Genomic DNA, 19,626 nt, shown 5'->3' with positions numbered 1-19,626 from the left:
ATGTAATATAATTTTTGAAATAACATTGTATTAACGCTAAACATTTTTCTTAGAAAATATAAATTTCTCATATTTTATACTACACAAACAAAAATATTTGTGTCTCAATCACTAAATATTATCTCAAACACTAAATATTGGTATGTTGTTCGCTTGCCTGTCGTTAGACCATCAACAAAGACAGAAAAACAACATAGGTTGTCGAATAACTTTACAAAAAAATTAACTAGAAAAAATATATAAACTAGGTTCTAACCTAGAGAACTACTGAATTTGCTACATAAATTAAACAATACCTTTAAAGAAGGATTGAAATAAACATTAGGTTTTGTCTCTTCAAAAAATTGAGAAACTTATTTTTCCTAAAGTCTTTCATTTGCTATTATCATCACTTTTAGTAAAACTTAATTTCAAATTTTAAAGATATATAAGATGTTATCAAATTTTGCGAAATGACTATTTTTTGCTTCATCAACAACATTTGATGTCTTTAAATGATAGTCAATAAAACTTTATGCTTTAAATGTTCTTCGAAAAAAAATTTCAAGGTTTAAATGCCGTTAATTTGAAAATTCATGATTTAAACGACATTTTTTCCTAATCAACACAACAACGTCGTTTTGTCAATAACAGATTTGTTAACAACGGAATAATCATGTGTTAGTTGCTCCGCTATCATATTTTACGACATGTCTATCTTAGCTTTCTTAACAACATTTGATGTTTTAAAATAATAGTCAATATAATTTAATATTTTAAATAGTTTTAGGGAAAGTTCATTGTTTAAATAGTGTTAATGGAAACTTTCATGGTTTAAATGAAAATTTCCCAAACATAATTGGTTTAGATACCCTAAACATCAATACTTAATAAATTACATAGAGATATGCAATTATAGGCCTTGTAGTAAAGTATTGAGCTACAATCACCACATTTCAGTTTTAATTCTTTTTTTTACTTTTTCTGTTAATTTTATTTTATTATTACAATATATTTTATATAGAACCCTTCGTCTTCTTCGTCATGAATATCAAAGTAAAACAAGGAATAACCTGTTAGCCTCTCCTTTATAACTTTTTTTTGGATAACTTAAGGTAAATCTTCAAATCTATAGAGAACGCCCGAGACTAATTTATGGGAGACAATAGCTTAATTAACTATAATTCCAAAAACTGTTTTCTAATACGAACGAAGATTTTGATATATTTCACAGCTCCCAAATCTACCATGATCTGAATTGTGATAGCTTGGCTCTTTTGAATGAATCATCCGTTATTAAGCTCAAAATTTTGACAAAGTCATTTTCGAAAAAAAAACGGAAGGATGTAGTATCCCACTAGGAACGTTTTCAAATGTTGTTTTAAGGTCTTTAACCAAAAAAAAAAAAAACAAGCATATCGAAAGCAATTTTTCAGTCAATCAAAGATTTCCATATAACTCCACGGCTATGATAGAAAGGATTATACGATCTTACCATTACTTATGATGTTCGTATGGATTCAATCATTGTTGTTAGTCACACAAATAAAAAATCTTTCTTATACACAATAATCTTTTTCTAATTTTTTTACTTAAGCCATCAAAATAAAACTCTGCAATTTTTTGGTTATTTGATTGTAATGGTTTAATCCTACATATTTGTTTTAGTTTTTCGAAACGTCACCCAAAATAAAATCTACTCATTTAATCACTATGTATTAACCATGCTTATTTTACTTTTATTTATTTTGCTTTATATCTAAACCAAAAAGTTTCAGGTTTAGGTTCATTATGTTGGACTGAAGACCAAAACATGTTCGTGTAATCACCTCTTCAAAATGGCTACAGGTGATGATACTGATACGTCGGTTAACCTATCAAAACCGGATTTTTTTTTTTTCTTGCTCGTTGTGATTAAGTCTTAATCAGTGGGGAAATCAGTCGGCAACTTATTAACATATCGTATCCACACACACTGACACACACACACACACCATGACAACAAAAAGTACTTTGAAGTAATATTAAATAGAATGTGATATATAATGAATGTGAACCTTAATTATTCAAGACATTCAGTACATTGTAAATTGTATATTATTGGTCTCCAACTAACATAAGGAATAAGACAATTTCTTTTCTAAGGTTTTTTTCTTTTTCTTCTTCTTTTCGTAACCATTTTTAATCTATTTATTATGGAAGAATGTCAAACTCGTGTTATATAAAAAAAAATAGATGTCAAACTCATGTAGCTAGCCACTATTTATTTATTTATTTATTTATTTATTTTAAAAGTGTCTTTTTGAGATATTACTTACTAATAAGAAGCGTATGAGCTATGTATATAGTAGTACCCCACCACCTTAATATTCTATATATAATGAGCAAAGAACATTCATACCAACACACAACGAGAAAGATAGATTCTTCATCCTTTCAAATTATAATTTTCCTTTTTTTTTTAAAACAAAACTTTGTGTCAAGAGAGAGAGATGGAGATAGAACCAAAGTTTAAGAGGATATGTGTCTTTTGTGGAAGTAGTGCTGGTAATAAAGCCAGTTACAAAGATGCTGCTATCGAACTCGGAACCGAACTGGTAAATTTTTCATTTTCCTCTTCTTTGTTTAGAATCTTGTTTTCTTTCTTACTTCTTTTATTTTCTTCTTAAAATTTCGTTTATTGTGTATATAAGAATATTCATTCTTTTCATTTATTTTTTCATAGCTTACGAGCAACCCAGAAAAAAAAAAAAAAAAAAAAAAAAGCTCTGTTTTTCCTCTGTTTGAAAAGAAATGAAAATTACAGTAAAAAAACCTTTATCAGTTCCAAGTTTTTGGGAAGACACTCATGTCTTAAGACCTAATTCTCCTATGAGTACATAAGTCTCTCTTTTTTTTTTTTCTCAAGACTTCAGATTTTTCTTCTTGGTAGTAGATTGTAAAATCGTAACAATAAGAAAACCACATAAACAACGTTTTTTCTCATTTTATGTAGTGTTTAAGGTTTTAACTCACATATTAAACATTATTTATTACCTACATAAACACTATTCAATCTATTACAAAATATAAAACATTACCTAACGTGAAATTTATTTGGCTAAAACAACATTTTTTGTAACAGGAGGGAGCAATATATATGGTAGTAGAGAGGAGATTAATTTAACCTGTTTTGATTTCCGTTTTGAATAATTTATGAATAGTGAAGAACAAAACTTCTTTGCTACCAAAAAAAAATATATTATAAAAAAAAACATTATAATTTTTTTTTTTTGACTTCTTGACTTTTAGTAAATACGACCTCAGAATAAGTATCATCAAATATTGGATCTCTTGTTAATTTAATTTTTTTCAGTTGACCCAATAAAGGTATTACAAGTTGCTCGGAAATGGATTTAATCATTTGACTTGTCATAACTCGTAACTAAAGCATTTTAAGCCATTTAGAGTTAGTGGAGTTCACTATTTATATACAATTTTTAAAAAAAAAAAAAAAAACCCATTATCTTGTTTAGATGATTTTTGTTTGGAAGAATATTATCTTCTTCCATTTGTTGTACTTACTGTGATCAGTGGTAGAAACATAGTTACAAAGCTTAAAAAGGATGAGAATTCAAAAGTATTTTTAGTTGAACTTTGTGATGGGAAAGTTCATACTTTATTTTTGTTTTACCATCTTTTTTTTTGTTTTTCATGTACTTTCTTGGGTACTTTTACCAGAAAATGTAATTATTGAGTTTTCTACACCTTTATAGTTTTTTTTCTACAATATCTTTATCCACTATTTGATGTAATACATTTTTCTCTCTCTCTCTCTTGTATTCTTTTTATTTTTTGTATCAATTAACAAATGACAACGACCACTAAACTTAAAAGGCAAAGTTTACCAAAACCATCCAAATGTTTTTTCTTTTTTTTGTAGGTATCGAGAAACATCGATCTTGTCTATGGTGGAGGAAGCATTGGTTTAATGGGTTTGATTTCTCAAGCTGTTTTCAATGGAGGTCGCCATGTCATCGGGTTCGTTTTAAAAACATTCTTAAAGCAAAATTTCAATGTTTAAGTTAGTCGTTAACGTGGAAAGAACCAATTAGTAGTAGTAATACAAATGGATAATTTTGGCGTACGTGTAGTGTTTGTGACGTTAACTTTTTTAACTAACTTTATTTTGTCTTGTTACTGTCTTCAGGGTTATCCCCAAGACACTAATGCCAAGAGAGGTACGTCCGAAATATAACTCCAGAATAATATTTATGAAGTATTGTTTTTTTCTTACCACTTTCATAAGAACAAATAAAAGAGTTTGCAGATAAATTGGTGGTAGATAATTTAACAAGAACATCAACCTCATAAATGTTATCTTAAACGCGTATATAACATTTGTCTCATATTAGAGAGTGTTTCAATTGAGACAAAACAGGCCAGTTTATTGGACGGTGATATTTTCATGTTTCTTTCTTCTCTTTTGTTTTTTTAGCTATAATTAGTATTTTTTCTCTATATTTGAAATGGGAAATTAATTTTTAACTGATTAAGATAAAAAATTAAAGACACCAATCATGTTGCTCCAAAATATGATTACCTTTTTAAGAAAGAGGGTCAAAGTGATAAATGTAAGAGAAGCACCTCGAGAGACTAAATCATCATTACATCTAATCCTTTTCTCACAACATAATGGGCTAAAATATGATTGCACAAAGATAAAAATGGATTTGTAAATTACTACATGTTGAGTTGAGACTAAAACAGTAGCTTAAGAGACTTTTATTAGATTCACATATCTTTGGAGGAAGGAAACCATAAAACAAGTGGTGTGAGTGTGTGTAAGAGATTTGTCTTTTTGTTTTGGAATACACAGAAGACACAAGTGGTGAGTGAGTGAGTGGTTATAATAATAACAAAAAATAATAACAATAATGTGTAAAAAATTTGTGAATAAAGATAACAGGAGAGACAGTGGGAGAAGTGAAGGCAGTAGCAGACATGCACCAAAGGAAAGCTGAGATGGCTAAGCACTCTGATGCTTTTATCGCTTTACCTGGTTGGTTCCTTTTCGTTTTCATCTTATCCACATTTTTTAGTTTTATTAAAATTTTGATCAGTAAAAAATGGGAACTAACTAATGTTGGTAATTTTGTAGGTGGGTATGGTACACTTGAAGAGCTTCTTGAAGTAATCACTTGGGCACAGCTAGGCATCCATGATAAACCAGTAATCATTTTGTTTCCATTTCTGTTTACGTATATAAACTAGTTAATGATTTTGTTTGAGTGTAATTAGCTAAAACAACAATGAACATGTTTTTATCAGGTAGACCTCTACGACAAAACATAACATGTTACGTTTGATATAATTGTCTTAGTTACATTCTTGTGAATTAGCTAATTCATTTTATAATCTGATGAATATAAATGTAAAATGAAATGTGAAGGTGGGACTGTTGAACGTTGAAGGATACTACAATTCATTGTTATCATTCATAGACACAGCAGTGGAAGAAGGTTTCATTTCACCAACTGCTCGTCATATCATTGTCTCTGCTCCTTCCGCTAAAGAACTTGTCAAGAAACTTGAGGTTTATACTCTTTTTTCTTTGTTTTTGGTTATCAATCTATATTTTTTCTATTATAAATACTGATTCCATTTTTTTGTTTTATTTCGGCAAAATAGGATTATGTACCAAGACATGAGAAGGTAGCCTCAAAGAAAAGCTGGGAGATGGAGCAAATAGGGCTGAGTCCTACTTGTGAAATCTCAAGATGAAAAAGAAAAAAGGACTAATTAATTTCCTTAATCAGGACAAACCCAATTGAATGTTTCTCCAAAATTGGGATCCTTTTTATTGATTGTAAAACTTTAGTCCCAACAATCGGAAAAAACAGATTAACTTTCTTCTTTTTGTGTAGTTGATTCTGTTGTTTTAATGTATTTTTTTTTTTAGTTTTTATATCAGGGGAAAAAAGACAGAAGAGATGTTGGTTTTTTTTCTTAAGTTTGAATTTTGTAATATGTCCCCCAACCAACAACTCAATCTTTGGGGATTTTTTTTCTTTATTTGTTGACGAGTTTAAATTTAAATAATTGTCGTTCAATTTAATCAAATGTTGATGGATTATGAACATTTCGATTGAAGTTACAAGTCTCTTGATCACCAATTTGTAACACCTAAGCTTGTTTAGCCACACATTTGAATTTTGAAACATCTAAATTAGTTTAACCACACACTGACACACATTTGAAACACCTAAACCACGAAATTGCTTTCTTTCTTTTTCATTTGATTTAGTAAATTTTAAAATTGTAAAACTAGTGAAATTAATTTTGTAAAAATGCTAGCAAGCATATAATATTTTAAAAAATTCATTCATAGTATTATATTTTTTTAAAAAAAGTTGCATTCATATGGTTCCCTCAAAATATACATTAAAAACGAAGAACTCAAATTTAAGTAAAGTAATAACCAAAACAAAATTCTGTGTACAATAAGCCCAGTACTAAGCCCACTCATGGAGTGCTGGACATACATGGATCACATAATGGGCTCACTCTCAAACTTAGCCTGCATACTTACATTTATCTTATGCTTCTTATTCAACACAATTTTGTTTTCTTTACTTAATCAAACTTAGCACATACATTTCCTTTGTTTGTTAAAGTTTGACTGGTAATTAATTAAGAAGAAGAAGAAAAGTTGAATCTTCAAATCTTTGTTGGCTCCAAATAAATGTAATAAATGAGTTGTATTAAAAAAAAAAAGAGAGAAAAAGACCGGAACAAATGTCCTAATAATAGAGGTTTTACCTTTTTAATTTGATTAGTTAAGGAAACAAAAAAGTTTAGACCTTTAAGAATTTTAAAAACCTCTCTCTCATCTCTCTCTCTCTCTCATCTCTCTCTCTCTCTCACACTCTTTCTCACTCTGCTCTCTTACAGATCGGAGAATCTCTCCTCTGAGCCCTAATCTATCGAGTTGTTTTTGTATCACCGGTCGTGTTCAGATCTCCGAGATCTAAATCCTGTAAAGTAATTACCTTTTCATTTCATTTCCCTTCTAGAGAATTTGATTTTTCGATATTGCCTTTGTTTCAGTATTATGATCTCACGATTAGATTATGATGTTTTAAGAAAGATTAGATTTTTTTCATAAATCTGTCGTTTTCAGTCAAAGATTTGAAGAACTAATATAATAGTTTTGTGTTGTTGAAGCTGAAGAAAAGATTGAATCTTTTAGTATTTGCTGAGTAGTGTTTGGAGATATTGCGAACTAAATGGGAACAATGCACCGCAGGTATGTTTTTTTATTGGCTGTTTGATTGTAATACAAAAAAGAGTTTGCTTTCAATTTGAAGATTACTACTTAGTGGTTTAGTTTTTTTGGCAGTGGTGCTCCTCGAAGAACAAATGAAAATGCAAAGGTTATTATCACAACTATTTTGGGGATAGTGTTTGGGACTTTTATTGGTGCTACATTACCATCAGTTTCTTTTAAGGTATGATGTTTGTTTTCATCTTTCTTCTTGACTTGTTTAGTTGTCCCTCTTTTCACTTTTTCACTTGTTGAGTTTTGTTTTTGTGTTCCTTCAGATTAACTTACCCTCGGGCTTTATGTCATCTTTTGATGGGAAGTTGTTATCTGGTGACAAGTCGCCTGAAGATTTCGGTTCAAGAAAGTTTCCTGAGGTTATAGAAGTGTCTGATCTGTAAATCAGTTTCATGAATGCAGAACTGTTAGCTATTTGATTATATGTCCTAGAGATAGTGTCTCATTGTTTCTGTTGTTGTGATTACAGATATATGTTCCAACCAACCCGCGTGGTGCTGAGCTATTGCCTCCAGGAATTGTTGTGGCGAAAACTGATTTTTACTTGCGTAGATTATGGGGAGAACCTAATGAAGTATGTGTTTTTATTTTTGTTTTCTCAACATGTATAGTTTACCTGTGAAGGCGATTAGGATTTCTAATTAGCGAAATAATAACCTTTGCAGGATTTGAAGAAGAAGCCAAAATATCTTGTGACATTTACAGTTGGGTTGGAGCAGAGGAACCATATTAATGGAGTTGTTAAGAAGGTTCTGCAATATCATCATGTTTTAGCCAGTATTTTTTAAAACAGTAATTACATTTGCTGGATGCACTCAGATCTTTTTGTTTGTTTTTGTCAATTCTGCAGTTTTCTGAAGATTTCCAAATTTTGCTCTTCCATTATGATGGCCGGACAACTGAATGGGACCAGTTTGAGTGGTCAAAGAACGCGATTCATATTAGTATAAGAAAGCAAACAAAATGGTGAGTCATCTGGTAGTTTCTATGAGTGTTATCAAACATTCTGGACAATTTTGTTTAGTATATGAAAAATTCTCTACTGGTTTTGGCAGGTGGTATGCGAAGAGATTTTTGCATCCTGATGTTGTGTCAGCTTATGAGTACATATTTATATGGGATGAAGATCTTGGAGTGGAGCACTTTAATGCGGATAGGTAAGTTACATTGTCTGGAGTCGCATAACAATGTCTTCTTATACATATAATGATGGAGTTCTGTGAAAACTTCAGGTACATTGAGTTAGTTAAGAAGCATGGTTTAGAGATTTCTCAACCAGGCCTAGAGCCTAATAATGGACTCACTTGGGAGATGACAAAGAGGAGAGGTGACCGAGAGGTCCACAAGTAAGATCTCTTTTTCTCTCTAACCGTTCTTTGCCTTTCAGTTTTGGTTCTGATTTAAGAATGTGTTGTTTTCACTGGTGAACAGAGATACTAAAGAAAAGCCTGGATGGTGTAAAGACCCACATTTACCTCCTTGTGCCGCGTAAAACTCTCTTTCTTCTCTTTAGCCCCACTCAAGAATGCTTAGTCGTTATCAGTACTAAGTTTTGTTCCCCTCACACAGATTTGTTGAAATAATGGCTCCTGTATTTTCACGAGAAGCATGGCGATGTGTGTGGCATATGATTCAGGTTTGTCAATTAGTGGATACGCGGAACTAATGCACTATTGCTTGGATGAATTTAATCACTTTGTTGATGTTTCTGCTGCAGAACGATCTGGTTCATGGATGGGGTCTCGACTTTGCGCTTAGAAGATGCGTAGAAGTAAGTATTCGTTGTCCCTCTGCTTAATAATAAGAAACCATATATATAACTCGGGAATGGATCATGAAAATATCTGTGTGTGTGTGTGTGTTTGTTGTTGCAGCCTGCTCATGAGAAGATTGGTGTTGTGGATTCGCAATGGATAATACATAAAGTGATACCGTCACTTGGAAGTCAAGGTAAGTCGGAGAATGGGAAAGCTCCATGGCAAGGAGTGAGAGAGAGATGCAAAAAGGAATGGACCATGTTTCAGAACCGATTAGCAGATGCTGATAAAGAGTACCTTGGGAGGACGGTCAAAGGATAAAAATAGACTTGTCTCTTTTTTTTTACCTTTTATATAATTATTATCAAAAAAACCTTACTCTGTATATCAAAACAATTTACCCTAATTAGGTTTTGATATGGCATATGTGAAACTCTTTATATTTGATATTGTGTGAGATTACTTTTGATTGAGCTTTAATGTTGATTGAGCTTTGAAATTTCGGAATGAGTTATTCAACAACAATACTTATGAAAGAAAAAAAAAACTAAACTGTAATTAAAACTAAACATCTGTATAAAGAATTTGGTATAGTGTTGGTTGTTTCTTCATTGTTCTTCAGTCAATTTAAAATTCCTTCTTTGGACTTCTGAAAAGACAATAAGAAAACAAGACTAACCAGTTTTAGGATTGATCTATTTCACCCAAATTCATAGATTGAGAATTTTATATTTGCTTTCAATAGATAACGTAAATGGTAGAAAAATTTAGGACAAGAGAAGGGTATTGGTCATTTGGTTGTTTGCACACACAAAAAAAAAAGAGAAGGGTATTGGTTAGGGACTTTGGAGTGAGTGTGAAGCTTTTTACACCAAATCCAATATTCAGTTTTATTTTTGATTTCTGTTTACAATATTTTCTCCAATAGAAAGGAAAAAAGTATGAAAATGTCAGTTTCACCTTCCTTTTTGCTTTTAGTTCAAGTCTATGATTTGTCCATAGAAAACTATGATGTCTCCCTTTATTTATTTATTTATTTTTCTTTATACTCTATTGGCTGTTTAATTTCAATTTCTTCTTTATGGTTAAGAGGTTTGCTATCATATCATTAGTAGAAGCCTCTAATAAGGAAAAACATATATTAAGCAACATCATAAAAGTTATTTCTCGTGTATCTTGTGTGTAAATTATATATAAATGACATAATTAAGAAAACATGAAATTAAGAAGAACAGAAGTTTGGTGTTAGGCACCTACCATTTTTATAGTAACAAAGAATAAAATCCTCATATATCTCCTTTGCATTTCACTCCTCACATTCACAATTCTTCTCTCTCCCTCTCTCTTTCATCAATATATATTTATCTTTCTCTCTCTCTTCGTTTAGTAGGTTTGAAGGTTGAGAGGGGGGAGGAGAATGGGAGAGATGAAGAGTATGCAAATGGGTGTGATTGGAGCATTGTTTCTATCAGTTGCATCTTCTGTCTCCATTGTCATTTGCAACAAAGCTTTGATGACCAATCTTGGTTTCCCTTTTGGTAATTCATATTTTTCCTCTTTTTTACTTTATGACAATATATGTTCTAAGATCTTTATCAAAAACCGATTATGATCATCTTTTTTTTGGCCATGATTTTGTTACAGCAACAACATTGACGAGTTGGCATTTGATGGTAACATATTGCACACTTCATGTGGCATATAAACTAAACTTCTTTGAGAATAAACCTATAGACATGAGAACTGTTGTTCTCTTTGGCCTCCTCAACGGCATCTCCATCGGTCTCCTCAATCTCAGCCTCGGCTTCAACTCTGTCGGCTTCTACCAAGTATATATGTTCGACCTAGTTTTGATCTTCATCATCTAACATCTACTTGTTTAACCAATTTGATGTTTCTCCATAAATAAATGGCAGATGACCAAACTTGCAATCATACCATTCACTGTTCTATTAGAAACTCTCTTCCTCAACAAGAAGTTCAGGTGAACCTTGCTTATCTTATTATATAAAACTCATATTTTAACCGGATGAATGATGTCAAAATATGTAAGGTTATTAATTTTTTTACTCTTAACTATATAGATTTATTTCTAAAACTAGTGACATTTGGTTTTGCAGCCAGAAGATAAAATTCTCATTATATCTGCTGCTGGTTGGTGTTGGGATAGCATCAATCACAGATCTTCAGCTCAATTTTGTTGGCTCTGTTCTCTCTCTCCTTGCCATCGCCACAACTTGCGTCGGCCAAATTGTATGCTTTGTGTTTCATTAATCAATGTACAAAAGATTAATCCATAGTATATAGTATAGCTAATATGACTAATATATATCATGTTGTGGTGTATAGCTAACAAATACAATTCAGAAGAGACTCAACGTGACATCGACACAACTCCTATACCAATCAGCCCCGTTCCAAGCTGCTATACTCTTCGTCTCCGGTCCTTTTGTCGACAAATACCTCACTAGCCTCAATGTCTTCTCCTTCCATTACTCTCCCATTGTTGTGGTACAAATTACATCAATTTATTTCGTATGATTTCATTTAAGAATTAGAGTTGTTTTGGTATATTGGTCCGACCCGATTAAACTCAGCCCACCTTTAGTCCGGCCCATTTAAGCCTATCTCATTTTGAAACATGTTTGTAGTCGTATTTTTAACAAACAAGTCTATACATAGAAGAATTTTGTGAAATTTGACGATGATGAATCTTGTTGCTCTATACATGCAGGGGTTCATAACTTTGTCGTGTTTGATAGCGGTTTCGGTTAACTTCAGCACATTTCTAGTGATCGGAAAGACATCTCCGGTGACATACCAAGTCTTAGGACATCTCAAAACGTGTTTGGTGCTCGCATTTGGTTACACTCTCCTCCATGATCCTTTCACTCCTCGTAACATCGCAGGAATCCTCATCGCTGTCCTCGGCATGCTTCTATACTCCTATTTCTGCTCCGTTGCTTCTAAATCCAAACAAGTCTCCTCCGAGTCGACTTTTCTTGTACGTAACCAAATAAATAGAAAAGATAGCTAGAAATAATAACTCCTTTGAAAGTTTCTAAGTACTTTTGTTTTATTCCTTTTCTTTTTTTTTGACAGGGGAAAGATAGGGACACGACACCTCTTTTGGGACAAGATAAAGAGAACCATCATGAAGCCAAGAAATTAGAAAAGCATTCTCCAGTATGAGTACAATTACTCTATCTTTATGTTTGGTCTCCATAATCCTGTTCTTTTTTTTTTTTTTTTTTGGTCCATTCATTGATAATGTTTTGTAATTGAGTAAGCATTTTCCTCCTTTTTGTGATATTACAAGGATAATAATATCTTCTCTCGTGATCTTTTAATTATCTTAGTATCTTCTCTGATCTCTCGTGTTCAAATAATCAAATTTGTTCTCTAGTAAAAAAAAAAAAAGAAGAAAAAAAAAACTATAGCTGCGTGCTTATAATTCATATCAAAATAGTTTTAGACACTTGGGTGATGAACTTGTGAATCTGTGATTAGGTAGTTTTTGAGTTTACAAAAAAAAAAGATATTGGGCGATTTCATGCATACAATATAATTTTAGGATTTTACACAAAAAACAAAAATTGCGTTTCTATGGCTACAATTTATAAAGAAATGAAGTATTTTATGCTCTTTAATATTGTCCACATACGAAAATTAAAGAATTTTGTGTTATTATATATATTTGTGTGTGTACATGTACAATCTATGTATGTATGTACATGTGCATCAAGTCTAACGTTTACTATAAGCAATGCCCATCCCTAGTACACATGCGTCGTCTTTGTTTTTCTTTCTATCTTTCCATGAATAGCATACTGTATTTACAACATTTTTAAAAAAAAAAAAAAATATATATATATATATATATATTATGGACCCAGGAAAAGAATTGGCATGAAACTTTCCTTTAAAAGCGAATAATTTTTGTTATTTTATTAAAACTAGTGGTGATCATGAGACTTTGAAGCTACGAATAATAAAAATAATAATAATAATAATAATAATAATAATAATAATAATAATAATAATAATAATAATAATAATAATAACTCAGAAATATTGGTCATCAATCTTCATCAATAGGCCAACTTGTTTAATTTGCAACAACCAACAATCCAACTAAAAATTCATTTATTATATAGTAGTGTTTTAAATAAATTTATATGATGATGACTTGTTCCTACAAATTTCTACAGATTTTGTCTTATGGCCAACGATATTTTGATACGTTTCTACAAATTTCTTAATCAACTCTAATGCTTATTTTCTAAGATTACTAGTTTCTCTTTAATTTGTATTATATATACTACCTTGTCGGCTCGTTTCACTTTATTTAGCCATTGCTTTTTATATTCTCCACTCATAGTAAAAATAGGTTATGTAGGAACTTACAAAAATGTAAGTTAAACAATATGTGTAAGTAGATTTTTGTATGTGCATGTGATTAAGCTCTCATGTGTTTTCTACTTACTTCTTACAGTGATTTGTTTACTTCGATTTTATTCACAATAACTGATATTTTTAATGCGATTATAACAAGGGCTGTTGTGTATTTGATGTACAAACCACCCATAGGCCATAGTTCTAGTTAGGCATTCTACATGACTTTTGTTTTTCTCTGTGCCAGTGGCACATAATCTAAATTTGTCACTTAATATCTTCGGTTCTTATTAAAAATATGTACAAAACTTAGTAAAAGTCAGAAATAACATTTACCCAATGTGATCTTTATATATATATAACTATTTGCTTATAAACAATCCTGATCAGATATAGAAGTGAGTTTGAACCTTGAGAAATAACATATCAAAGTGAATATTAACTGGCATACGTCCGCTAGTCTATAACTTGCATATAAACTCTAATAGTGTTAACAAATAATTAACATCAACTCTATTTATTTCTACAATAGAATCGAATCTTCGTTAACCATGTGGGAGATTTTGGTTTTGGTTTCGAGTGATGGACCGGTTTAATTTGTAATTCACAATGTATGTATTTTGCTAAATTTTATTAATAATATCATATGACTTAAAAAAAAATCCATCTTTATTTTTCTCCAAAAAGTAAACTCTTTTTTACTTCTTGATAATGAAAAAAAAAATTCTTTAAACTGTTTCTCTAGTGGGTGTTAAACTTTAAACTGTAAAGCAAAAGTGAAACCAATTACAAGAGTGGACTCATTCATCATAAGATGAGTGTATCAAAAAGGTAAAAACTAAAGGTTATGGAAAACGAGTGAAACTGGTGGACAAATCAAAACATTTTTTGTGGTTAAAACTCTGAACACATCAAGAAACATAGCAAGGGTAATAACGTCACTTCACAACATTCGTAATCATTCATTCGTTCTCCCCCAATCTTTTATGGTCACTTTTGCAAAATACTCCCAAATAAATAAATAAACAAACAAACAAACAATTTCAGTTTTTTTCTTCTCTCTCTCTCTCTCTAACCCAGAAAAATCTGGAAAAAGCGAAAATGACGAGAGATCAATTCAAATCTTAGTTTACCCAATTAAAAAAAAAAAAAAAAATCCGATCTTTACATTCAAATCACCCTCTCGTCATCTTCGTCTTACTCTCTCGATTTGTCTGATCCTCTCTTTTTTTTTCTTTTTTTCTGGGTTTGTCGTTTTATGGTTCGATTTGTATTGTGAAAACGGAGAAAACAAGGAAGACTGACACTTTATTGTGTGTTGGGTTTTTGTTATTGCGAACAAGTTTTTTTCGAGTGGTTCAAGACTTTTCCAAAGGTGGGTTTTTGTTTTTGGGGTTCCATTGGATTATTTTTTTCCTTGGAAATCAAGAAACTTGATAGGGTGTCTTAAAGTCGAAAGCTTTGTTCTTTATCCAGGACTTCGCTTTTGGAGTTCCGATGGCTTTTGGTTCTGAAAACGAGAACGAGACGAAGATGGAAGGTTGGTTGTATATCATTCGATCCAATCGATTTGGATTGCATTTCTCTAGGAAACGTTACTTTGTTCTTCGAGATCATCTTCTCAAGAGTTTCAAGTCCGTCTCTGATTCTAAATCCAAGGTCTCTCCTTTTTTTTCAGATTTTTTTTTTCTCCATGTTGTTTTTTTTTTTGTTTCTGGATTGTAACTTAGCAGAGTCTGATTTTGGGTTTTTACAGGATGCTGGAAGAAGTGCGGTGATTGATTCATGTATTCGAGTTACTGACAATGGGAGAGAAAGTGTTCATAGAAAAGTATGAATCTTTTTTTTTATTTGGATGTGATTTGTTTCTCAAATCGTAGTTGGTTTTGTTATAATGGTTTGTTTTTACTCTCACTTGTAGGCATTCTTTATATTTACGCTGTTCAATACCTCGAATCACAATGATCAGCTCAAGGTAAGGTAATTTATGTTTTTTTTTTTTAACTTTTTGTTGTTGGAAGAAGTTGTTGTGATGAACATCTCTTTTTTAAGATGTTAAATTTTTTTTTATTGTAATTTGTGTATAGTTAGGAGCAAGCAGTCCTGAGGATGCAGCTAGGTGGATCAATTTAATTAAAGAGGCAGCTTTAAAGGTCAAGATTAAGGCATTTTAGTAACTAGTTGTTAAGTGCTTTTCTATTTGGAGAATTAGAGACTTATAGTTATATATGTTTATGCAGGGTAGTCCTGATCCTGGAGATGTTTTTAATTGTTCGAGGGGACGATGGGACTCTTTGAGGTACCTTTTTCTTTCCACAATTTACTGTAATATATGGAATGCATCTCTAACCTGCTGAGACAATAGTTCCTGTCAATATTTTTAGTTGCTTTGCACCCTAGGCTATAATGGTTTGTGGTTTTTTAAAAAGATAGAATTATTTTCTGAAATCAGATTGAGTAGCTCAGTTCGAGATCGTCACTCAAATTCTATTGACTGGACTCTCCGGCCGTCTGCAAGAGTGGATCCTGTTACAACTGATGTTGTTGCGCCTTCTCCATGGACGATATTTGGTTGTCAAAATGGTATGGTGCATACTCAATTTTCATTGCTTTTTGTGGCTGGAAAGCATAGTTTTAACATGTGTTGTATACAGGTCTCCGGCTTTTCAAAGAGGCAAAAGAGAGAGATTCTCTTGGAAGGGTTAGTATCTTTTTCGTTCTTAATCTGTTGAAAGGGGTTAATCTATTCATTGAGTTTTGATCATTCCTTTGCCTGATTTCGCAGTGGGATGATCATCCGGCTATTATGGCTGTTGGTGTTGTTGATGGAACCTCAGAAACCATTTTCCAAACGCTTCTTTCTCTTGGACCCTCAAGATCAGAGTAAGTACTACTGTCATCCAGACAAGCAAGCCTAAGACATTAAAAATCTTAGTACATAAACATATGCGGGTTTGGGTTATTTTTATTTTTTCAAAGTTTTGTTACTTTTTCTAAACTGTACTATCGAAACTCTGCAGATGGGACTTCTGTTTTTACCAAGGAAGTGTGGTTGAACATCTTGATGGTCACACTGATATAATTCACAAACAGTTTTACAGCGATTGGTTACCTTGGTCAGCTACTCAACTTTTTCTGCAAGAGTTCGCTTCTTTGCTTGTCTTATTATTAACATGCTGTAGTAACAGGGGGATGAAAAGAAGAGATTTTTCCCTACGACGTTACTGGAGAAGGGAAGATGATGGAACATATGGTTTGTAACACTTAATTGAAATATATGTTCATTTGATTCTGCCAGATACTCCATTAACTAACTTTTTATCCTCGTCTGTTCATTCTGTCGCAGTTATTCTCTATCATTCCGTATTTCACAAGAAGTGTCCACCTCAGAAAGGCTATGTCCGTGCGTGCCTTAAAAGTAATGTACGCCTAGATTTGAATTTAAAAGAAGTTAGTTTCTGCATTTCCTTACATGTTCATTGGTGCAACTACTAATTAGCCGTGTGATGTCATGTAAACTTGACATCTCAGTCTTCTACGGTTTCTGCACCTACCTTGGTGTTTGCGGAAACTTATCTCTATACTCTTTTATGATTTTTCGAGTGCTTTGTATAGAAAAGATACAAATTTTAAAACAAATTTTTACTTAGAATATATATGTCTGTGGGTTTGTGCCAATACATATTGAAAACTATTCTTTCCCTTGAAACTATTGATCTCTTTTGTGTAACTATTGTTTTCAACTGCAATTTTGGATTGAGAATCAAAGCAAGATGACACTTTCTCCTTTTATATCATAGGTGGCGGTTATGTGATTTCTCCCATAGACAACGGAACACAATCAGTTGTGAAGCACATGCTTGCTGTTGATTGGAAGTCTTGGAGATCTTATATGAAGCCCTCGCTAGCTAGATCTATTACTGTGAAAATGCTTGGAAGACTTTCTGGTAGTTGCCAATTCTCTTAAAGGAAACTGTCTTAGTTTTAGCACTTTTATTGTGTTATCATAACATCCTTATTGGTTGAATCAGCCCTGAGAGAGCTTTTTAGGGCAAAACATGGAAGCTTTCCTCCCAATCTGTCGTCAGGGGAGTTGTCAAGAAGTGCAAGATTGACTCAGAATGAAGATGGTGTGTTTGGTGATTCTTCTCTGAGAGAAAGTGAAATGTTTAAGGACACTGCAAATGAAGAGAGAGACAAATTTCCCTCAGAGCGCTCTAGCCTTGTAGACTTGGATGAGTTTTTTGACGTCCCTGAACCGTCAGATAGTGACTATTTGGAAGACAGCTGGACCTCAGATTTTGATTTGGAGACATGCTGTCAGGTAGCAACATCAGACCTAACTTAAATATGCTTGAAAAGATAACAGTTCTGATTCTTCCGTTTACCAATCGCAGGATTCCCGCCAGCCAAAACTCAATAGCGCTACAAATTTGGTGAAAAAATTACATGATCTTGCAGGTAACCCCAAGTTTCGTGGATTAATTCTGATCTTATTAGCTGTGTCTTGTCATTTAATTTTATTTTCCCCCACTCTCACACCTGCATTTAATGGTTAAATTGTTTTTTCCTCGAGCAGTTCAAAAGAGGGGTTATGTTGACCTGCATGAGAGGGCGAGGGAAGAGAGTAGCACGTCTTGCTGCTATGGAACCACACTTCCAACTGATCCTACTTGTGCTTTGCCATGCAGTTGGACAACAACCGACCCCTCTACGTTTCTCATTCGTGGAAAGACTTATCTTGATGACCAGAAGAAGGTAAAGAATATATTTTGCTTTCTGAGATGCTTTGAATATACCAATCTGTAGAATGTTACTTAATTTGTAAGCATTTTCTTCTTGTGGATCCAGTTCAAGGCAAAGGGTACACTGATGGAAATGGTAGCTGCAGACTGGCTAAAATCTGACAAGCGGGAAGATGATTTGGGGTCCCGTCCAGGAGGCATAGTTCAGGTTCTTATTATTATTGTTTGTTCTGATAGAAATTTGCCCCCTCTTACTTATTATTAGAAACGAAGTCTTACAAGTTTCCCAAATGCAGAAATATGCAGCAAAAGGTGGACCAGAGTTCTTTTTCATCGTGAATATACAGGTAAGAGGACACTCCTGCTACCACTTTATTTTTATTCTAGCTTTGCCATTTGTTTGTAGAAGAATCAATTAGTTGTTTTGTGGAATAATAGGTTCCTGGATCAACAACGTACAGCCTTGTACTTTATTACATGATGAGCACTCCCATTGAAGAGCATCCTTTGCTACTTAGCTTTGTTAATGGTGATGACGCATATAGGAATTCAAGGTTCAAGCTCATTCCTTACATATCCAAGGTTTGCGTAAAATATTACTACCTCGTTAAAGATCTTTTTATTCTTATTCTCTTCAAATTTACTCATATCCGACTTTGGGTTTTGCGAAATGATCAGGGCTCCTGGATAGTCAAGCAGAGTGTGGGAAAGAAAGCATGCCTTATTGGTCAAGCCCTTGAGATCAATTACTTCAGGGGAAAAAACTATATTGAGGTAACACAGTAGGGATGGATTTACTGTCTTAATAGGAATTAGTATTGGCACAACTGTGTGGCTTTTCAGTTTTCAGGATTGGGTAAGTTTGTTGTTGAGCATCGATTGTTAGGGATGGATTTACTGTCTTAATAGGAATTAGTATTGGCACAACTGTGTGGCTTTTCAGTTTTCAGGATTGGGTAAGTTTGTTGTTGAGCATCGATTGTTAGGGAATCTGAATATTTACACACCTCTGTTATTTTCAGCTGGGTGTTGATATTGGGTCATCAACTGTTGCAAGAGGAGTTGTGAGTCTTGTTCTTGGTTACCTCAACAAACTCGTGATTGAAATGGCATTCTTGATACAGGTAAACCAGTTTTCAATGGTGTTGTTATTGTTATAACTCTTCTTCCCTGGTTTAACTCTATGCCTAAGTTGGTATTCTTTTACATAGCGAAGCATTGGAATTGAGTGTGCAATTTTTTCTTTGTACAGGCGAATACTGAAGAGGAGCTCCCAGAATATCTTCTTGGAACCTGTCGGTTTAACCATCTAGACGCTTCCAAAGCTATTTCAATTATTCCGTAGAGGACGAAGCAAAGATCAAAAAGTTCAGATAACGTATTCTTTAAATTCTATTGAATGTGATAGACACAGTTAGGCACTTCTTAT

General features: G+C 32.7%; 4 protein-coding genes across 10 annotated transcripts; all 4 read left to right on the top strand.

Annotated features, from left to right (window-relative positions):
• The first annotated feature begins 2,198 nt into the window (after window positions 1-2,198).
• On the top strand, window positions 2,199-6,076 carry LOC104750071 (cytokinin riboside 5'-monophosphate phosphoribohydrolase LOG1). 2 transcript variants are annotated; one of them, XM_010471803.3, is made up of 7 exons: window positions 2,199-2,576; window positions 3,902-3,999; window positions 4,169-4,199; window positions 4,921-5,020; window positions 5,120-5,190; window positions 5,411-5,554; window positions 5,650-6,076. In XM_010471803.3, exons 1-7 carry the CDS (start codon window positions 2,472-2,474, stop codon window positions 5,740-5,742), a joined length of 642 nt encoding a protein of 213 aa, XP_010470105.1. In that variant the 5' UTR covers window positions 2,199-2,471; the 3' UTR covers window positions 5,743-6,076. The 2 variants fall into 2 exon arrangements, with proteins under 2 accessions (XP_010470105.1, XP_010470104.1); XM_010471802.3 differs by having other exon boundaries at window positions 2,284-2,576; window positions 4,921-5,190.
• Window positions 6,077-6,719: 643 nt separating this feature from the next.
• LOC104750070 (uncharacterized) lies at window positions 6,720-9,556 on the top strand. Of its 4 annotated transcripts, none has more exons than XM_010471801.3 (13): window positions 6,720-7,002; window positions 7,186-7,267; window positions 7,361-7,469; window positions 7,564-7,659; window positions 7,770-7,874; window positions 7,966-8,049; window positions 8,151-8,266; window positions 8,356-8,457; window positions 8,533-8,646; window positions 8,732-8,788; window positions 8,870-8,936; window positions 9,018-9,071; window positions 9,175-9,556. In XM_010471801.3, exons 2-13 carry the CDS (start codon window positions 7,248-7,250, stop codon window positions 9,376-9,378), a joined length of 1,128 nt encoding a protein of 375 aa, XP_010470103.1. In that variant the 5' UTR covers window positions 6,720-7,002; window positions 7,186-7,247; the 3' UTR covers window positions 9,379-9,556. The 4 variants fall into 4 exon arrangements, with proteins under 4 accessions (XP_010470103.1, XP_087346425.1, XP_019093456.1 ...); XM_087490299.1 differs by having other exon boundaries at window positions 6,800-6,997; XM_019237911.2 differs by having other exon boundaries at window positions 6,800-7,002; window positions 7,349-7,469.
• Window positions 9,557-10,174: 618 nt separating this feature from the next.
• On the top strand, window positions 10,175-12,410 carry LOC104750068 (UDP-xylose transporter 1-like). The gene is made up of 7 exons (XM_010471800.2): window positions 10,175-10,595; window positions 10,702-10,886; window positions 10,974-11,041; window positions 11,178-11,310; window positions 11,407-11,568; window positions 11,792-12,061; window positions 12,160-12,410. Exons 1-7 carry the CDS (start codon window positions 10,475-10,477, stop codon window positions 12,247-12,249), a joined length of 1,029 nt encoding a protein of 342 aa, XP_010470102.2. The 5' UTR covers window positions 10,175-10,474; the 3' UTR covers window positions 12,250-12,410.
• Window positions 12,411-14,317: 1,907 nt separating this feature from the next.
• Window positions 14,318-19,618, top strand: LOC104750067 (protein ENHANCED DISEASE RESISTANCE 2-like). 3 transcript variants are annotated; one of them, XM_087490295.1, is made up of 22 exons: window positions 14,318-14,827; window positions 14,929-15,111; window positions 15,209-15,283; window positions 15,374-15,427; window positions 15,540-15,605; window positions 15,693-15,751; window positions 15,905-16,035; window positions 16,107-16,153; window positions 16,238-16,335; window positions 16,473-16,568; window positions 16,641-16,705; window positions 16,799-16,870; window positions 17,253-17,399; window positions 17,484-17,776; window positions 17,850-17,913; window positions 18,032-18,210; window positions 18,304-18,405; window positions 18,494-18,544; window positions 18,636-18,779; window positions 18,876-18,971; window positions 19,220-19,321; window positions 19,450-19,618. In XM_087490295.1, the coding sequence occupies exons 2-22, from the start codon at window positions 14,950-14,952 to the stop codon at window positions 19,540-19,542; spliced, it is 2,196 nt and encodes a 731-aa protein (XP_087346421.1). In that variant the 5' UTR covers window positions 14,318-14,827; window positions 14,929-14,949; the 3' UTR covers window positions 19,543-19,618. The 3 variants fall into 3 exon arrangements, with proteins under 3 accessions (XP_087346421.1, XP_087346422.1, XP_087346423.1); XM_087490296.1 differs by having other exon boundaries at window positions 14,445-14,827; window positions 15,374-15,432; XM_087490297.1 differs by lacking the exons at window positions 14,318-14,827; window positions 14,929-15,111; window positions 15,209-15,283; ... (6 more) ...; window positions 16,473-16,568; window positions 16,641-16,705 and having other exon boundaries at window positions 16,797-16,875; window positions 19,450-19,555.
• Window positions 19,619-19,626: the final 8 nt, after the last annotated feature.

The sequence above is a fragment of the Camelina sativa genome, chromosome 16 (assembly GCF_030686135.1).
Source record: "Camelina sativa cultivar CO46 ecotype springtype chromosome 16, ASM3068613v1".
NCBI classification, from domain to species: domain Eukaryota; kingdom Viridiplantae; phylum Streptophyta; class Magnoliopsida; order Brassicales; family Brassicaceae; genus Camelina; species Camelina sativa.
This window is presented reverse-complemented; position numbering and strand designations above follow the sequence as displayed.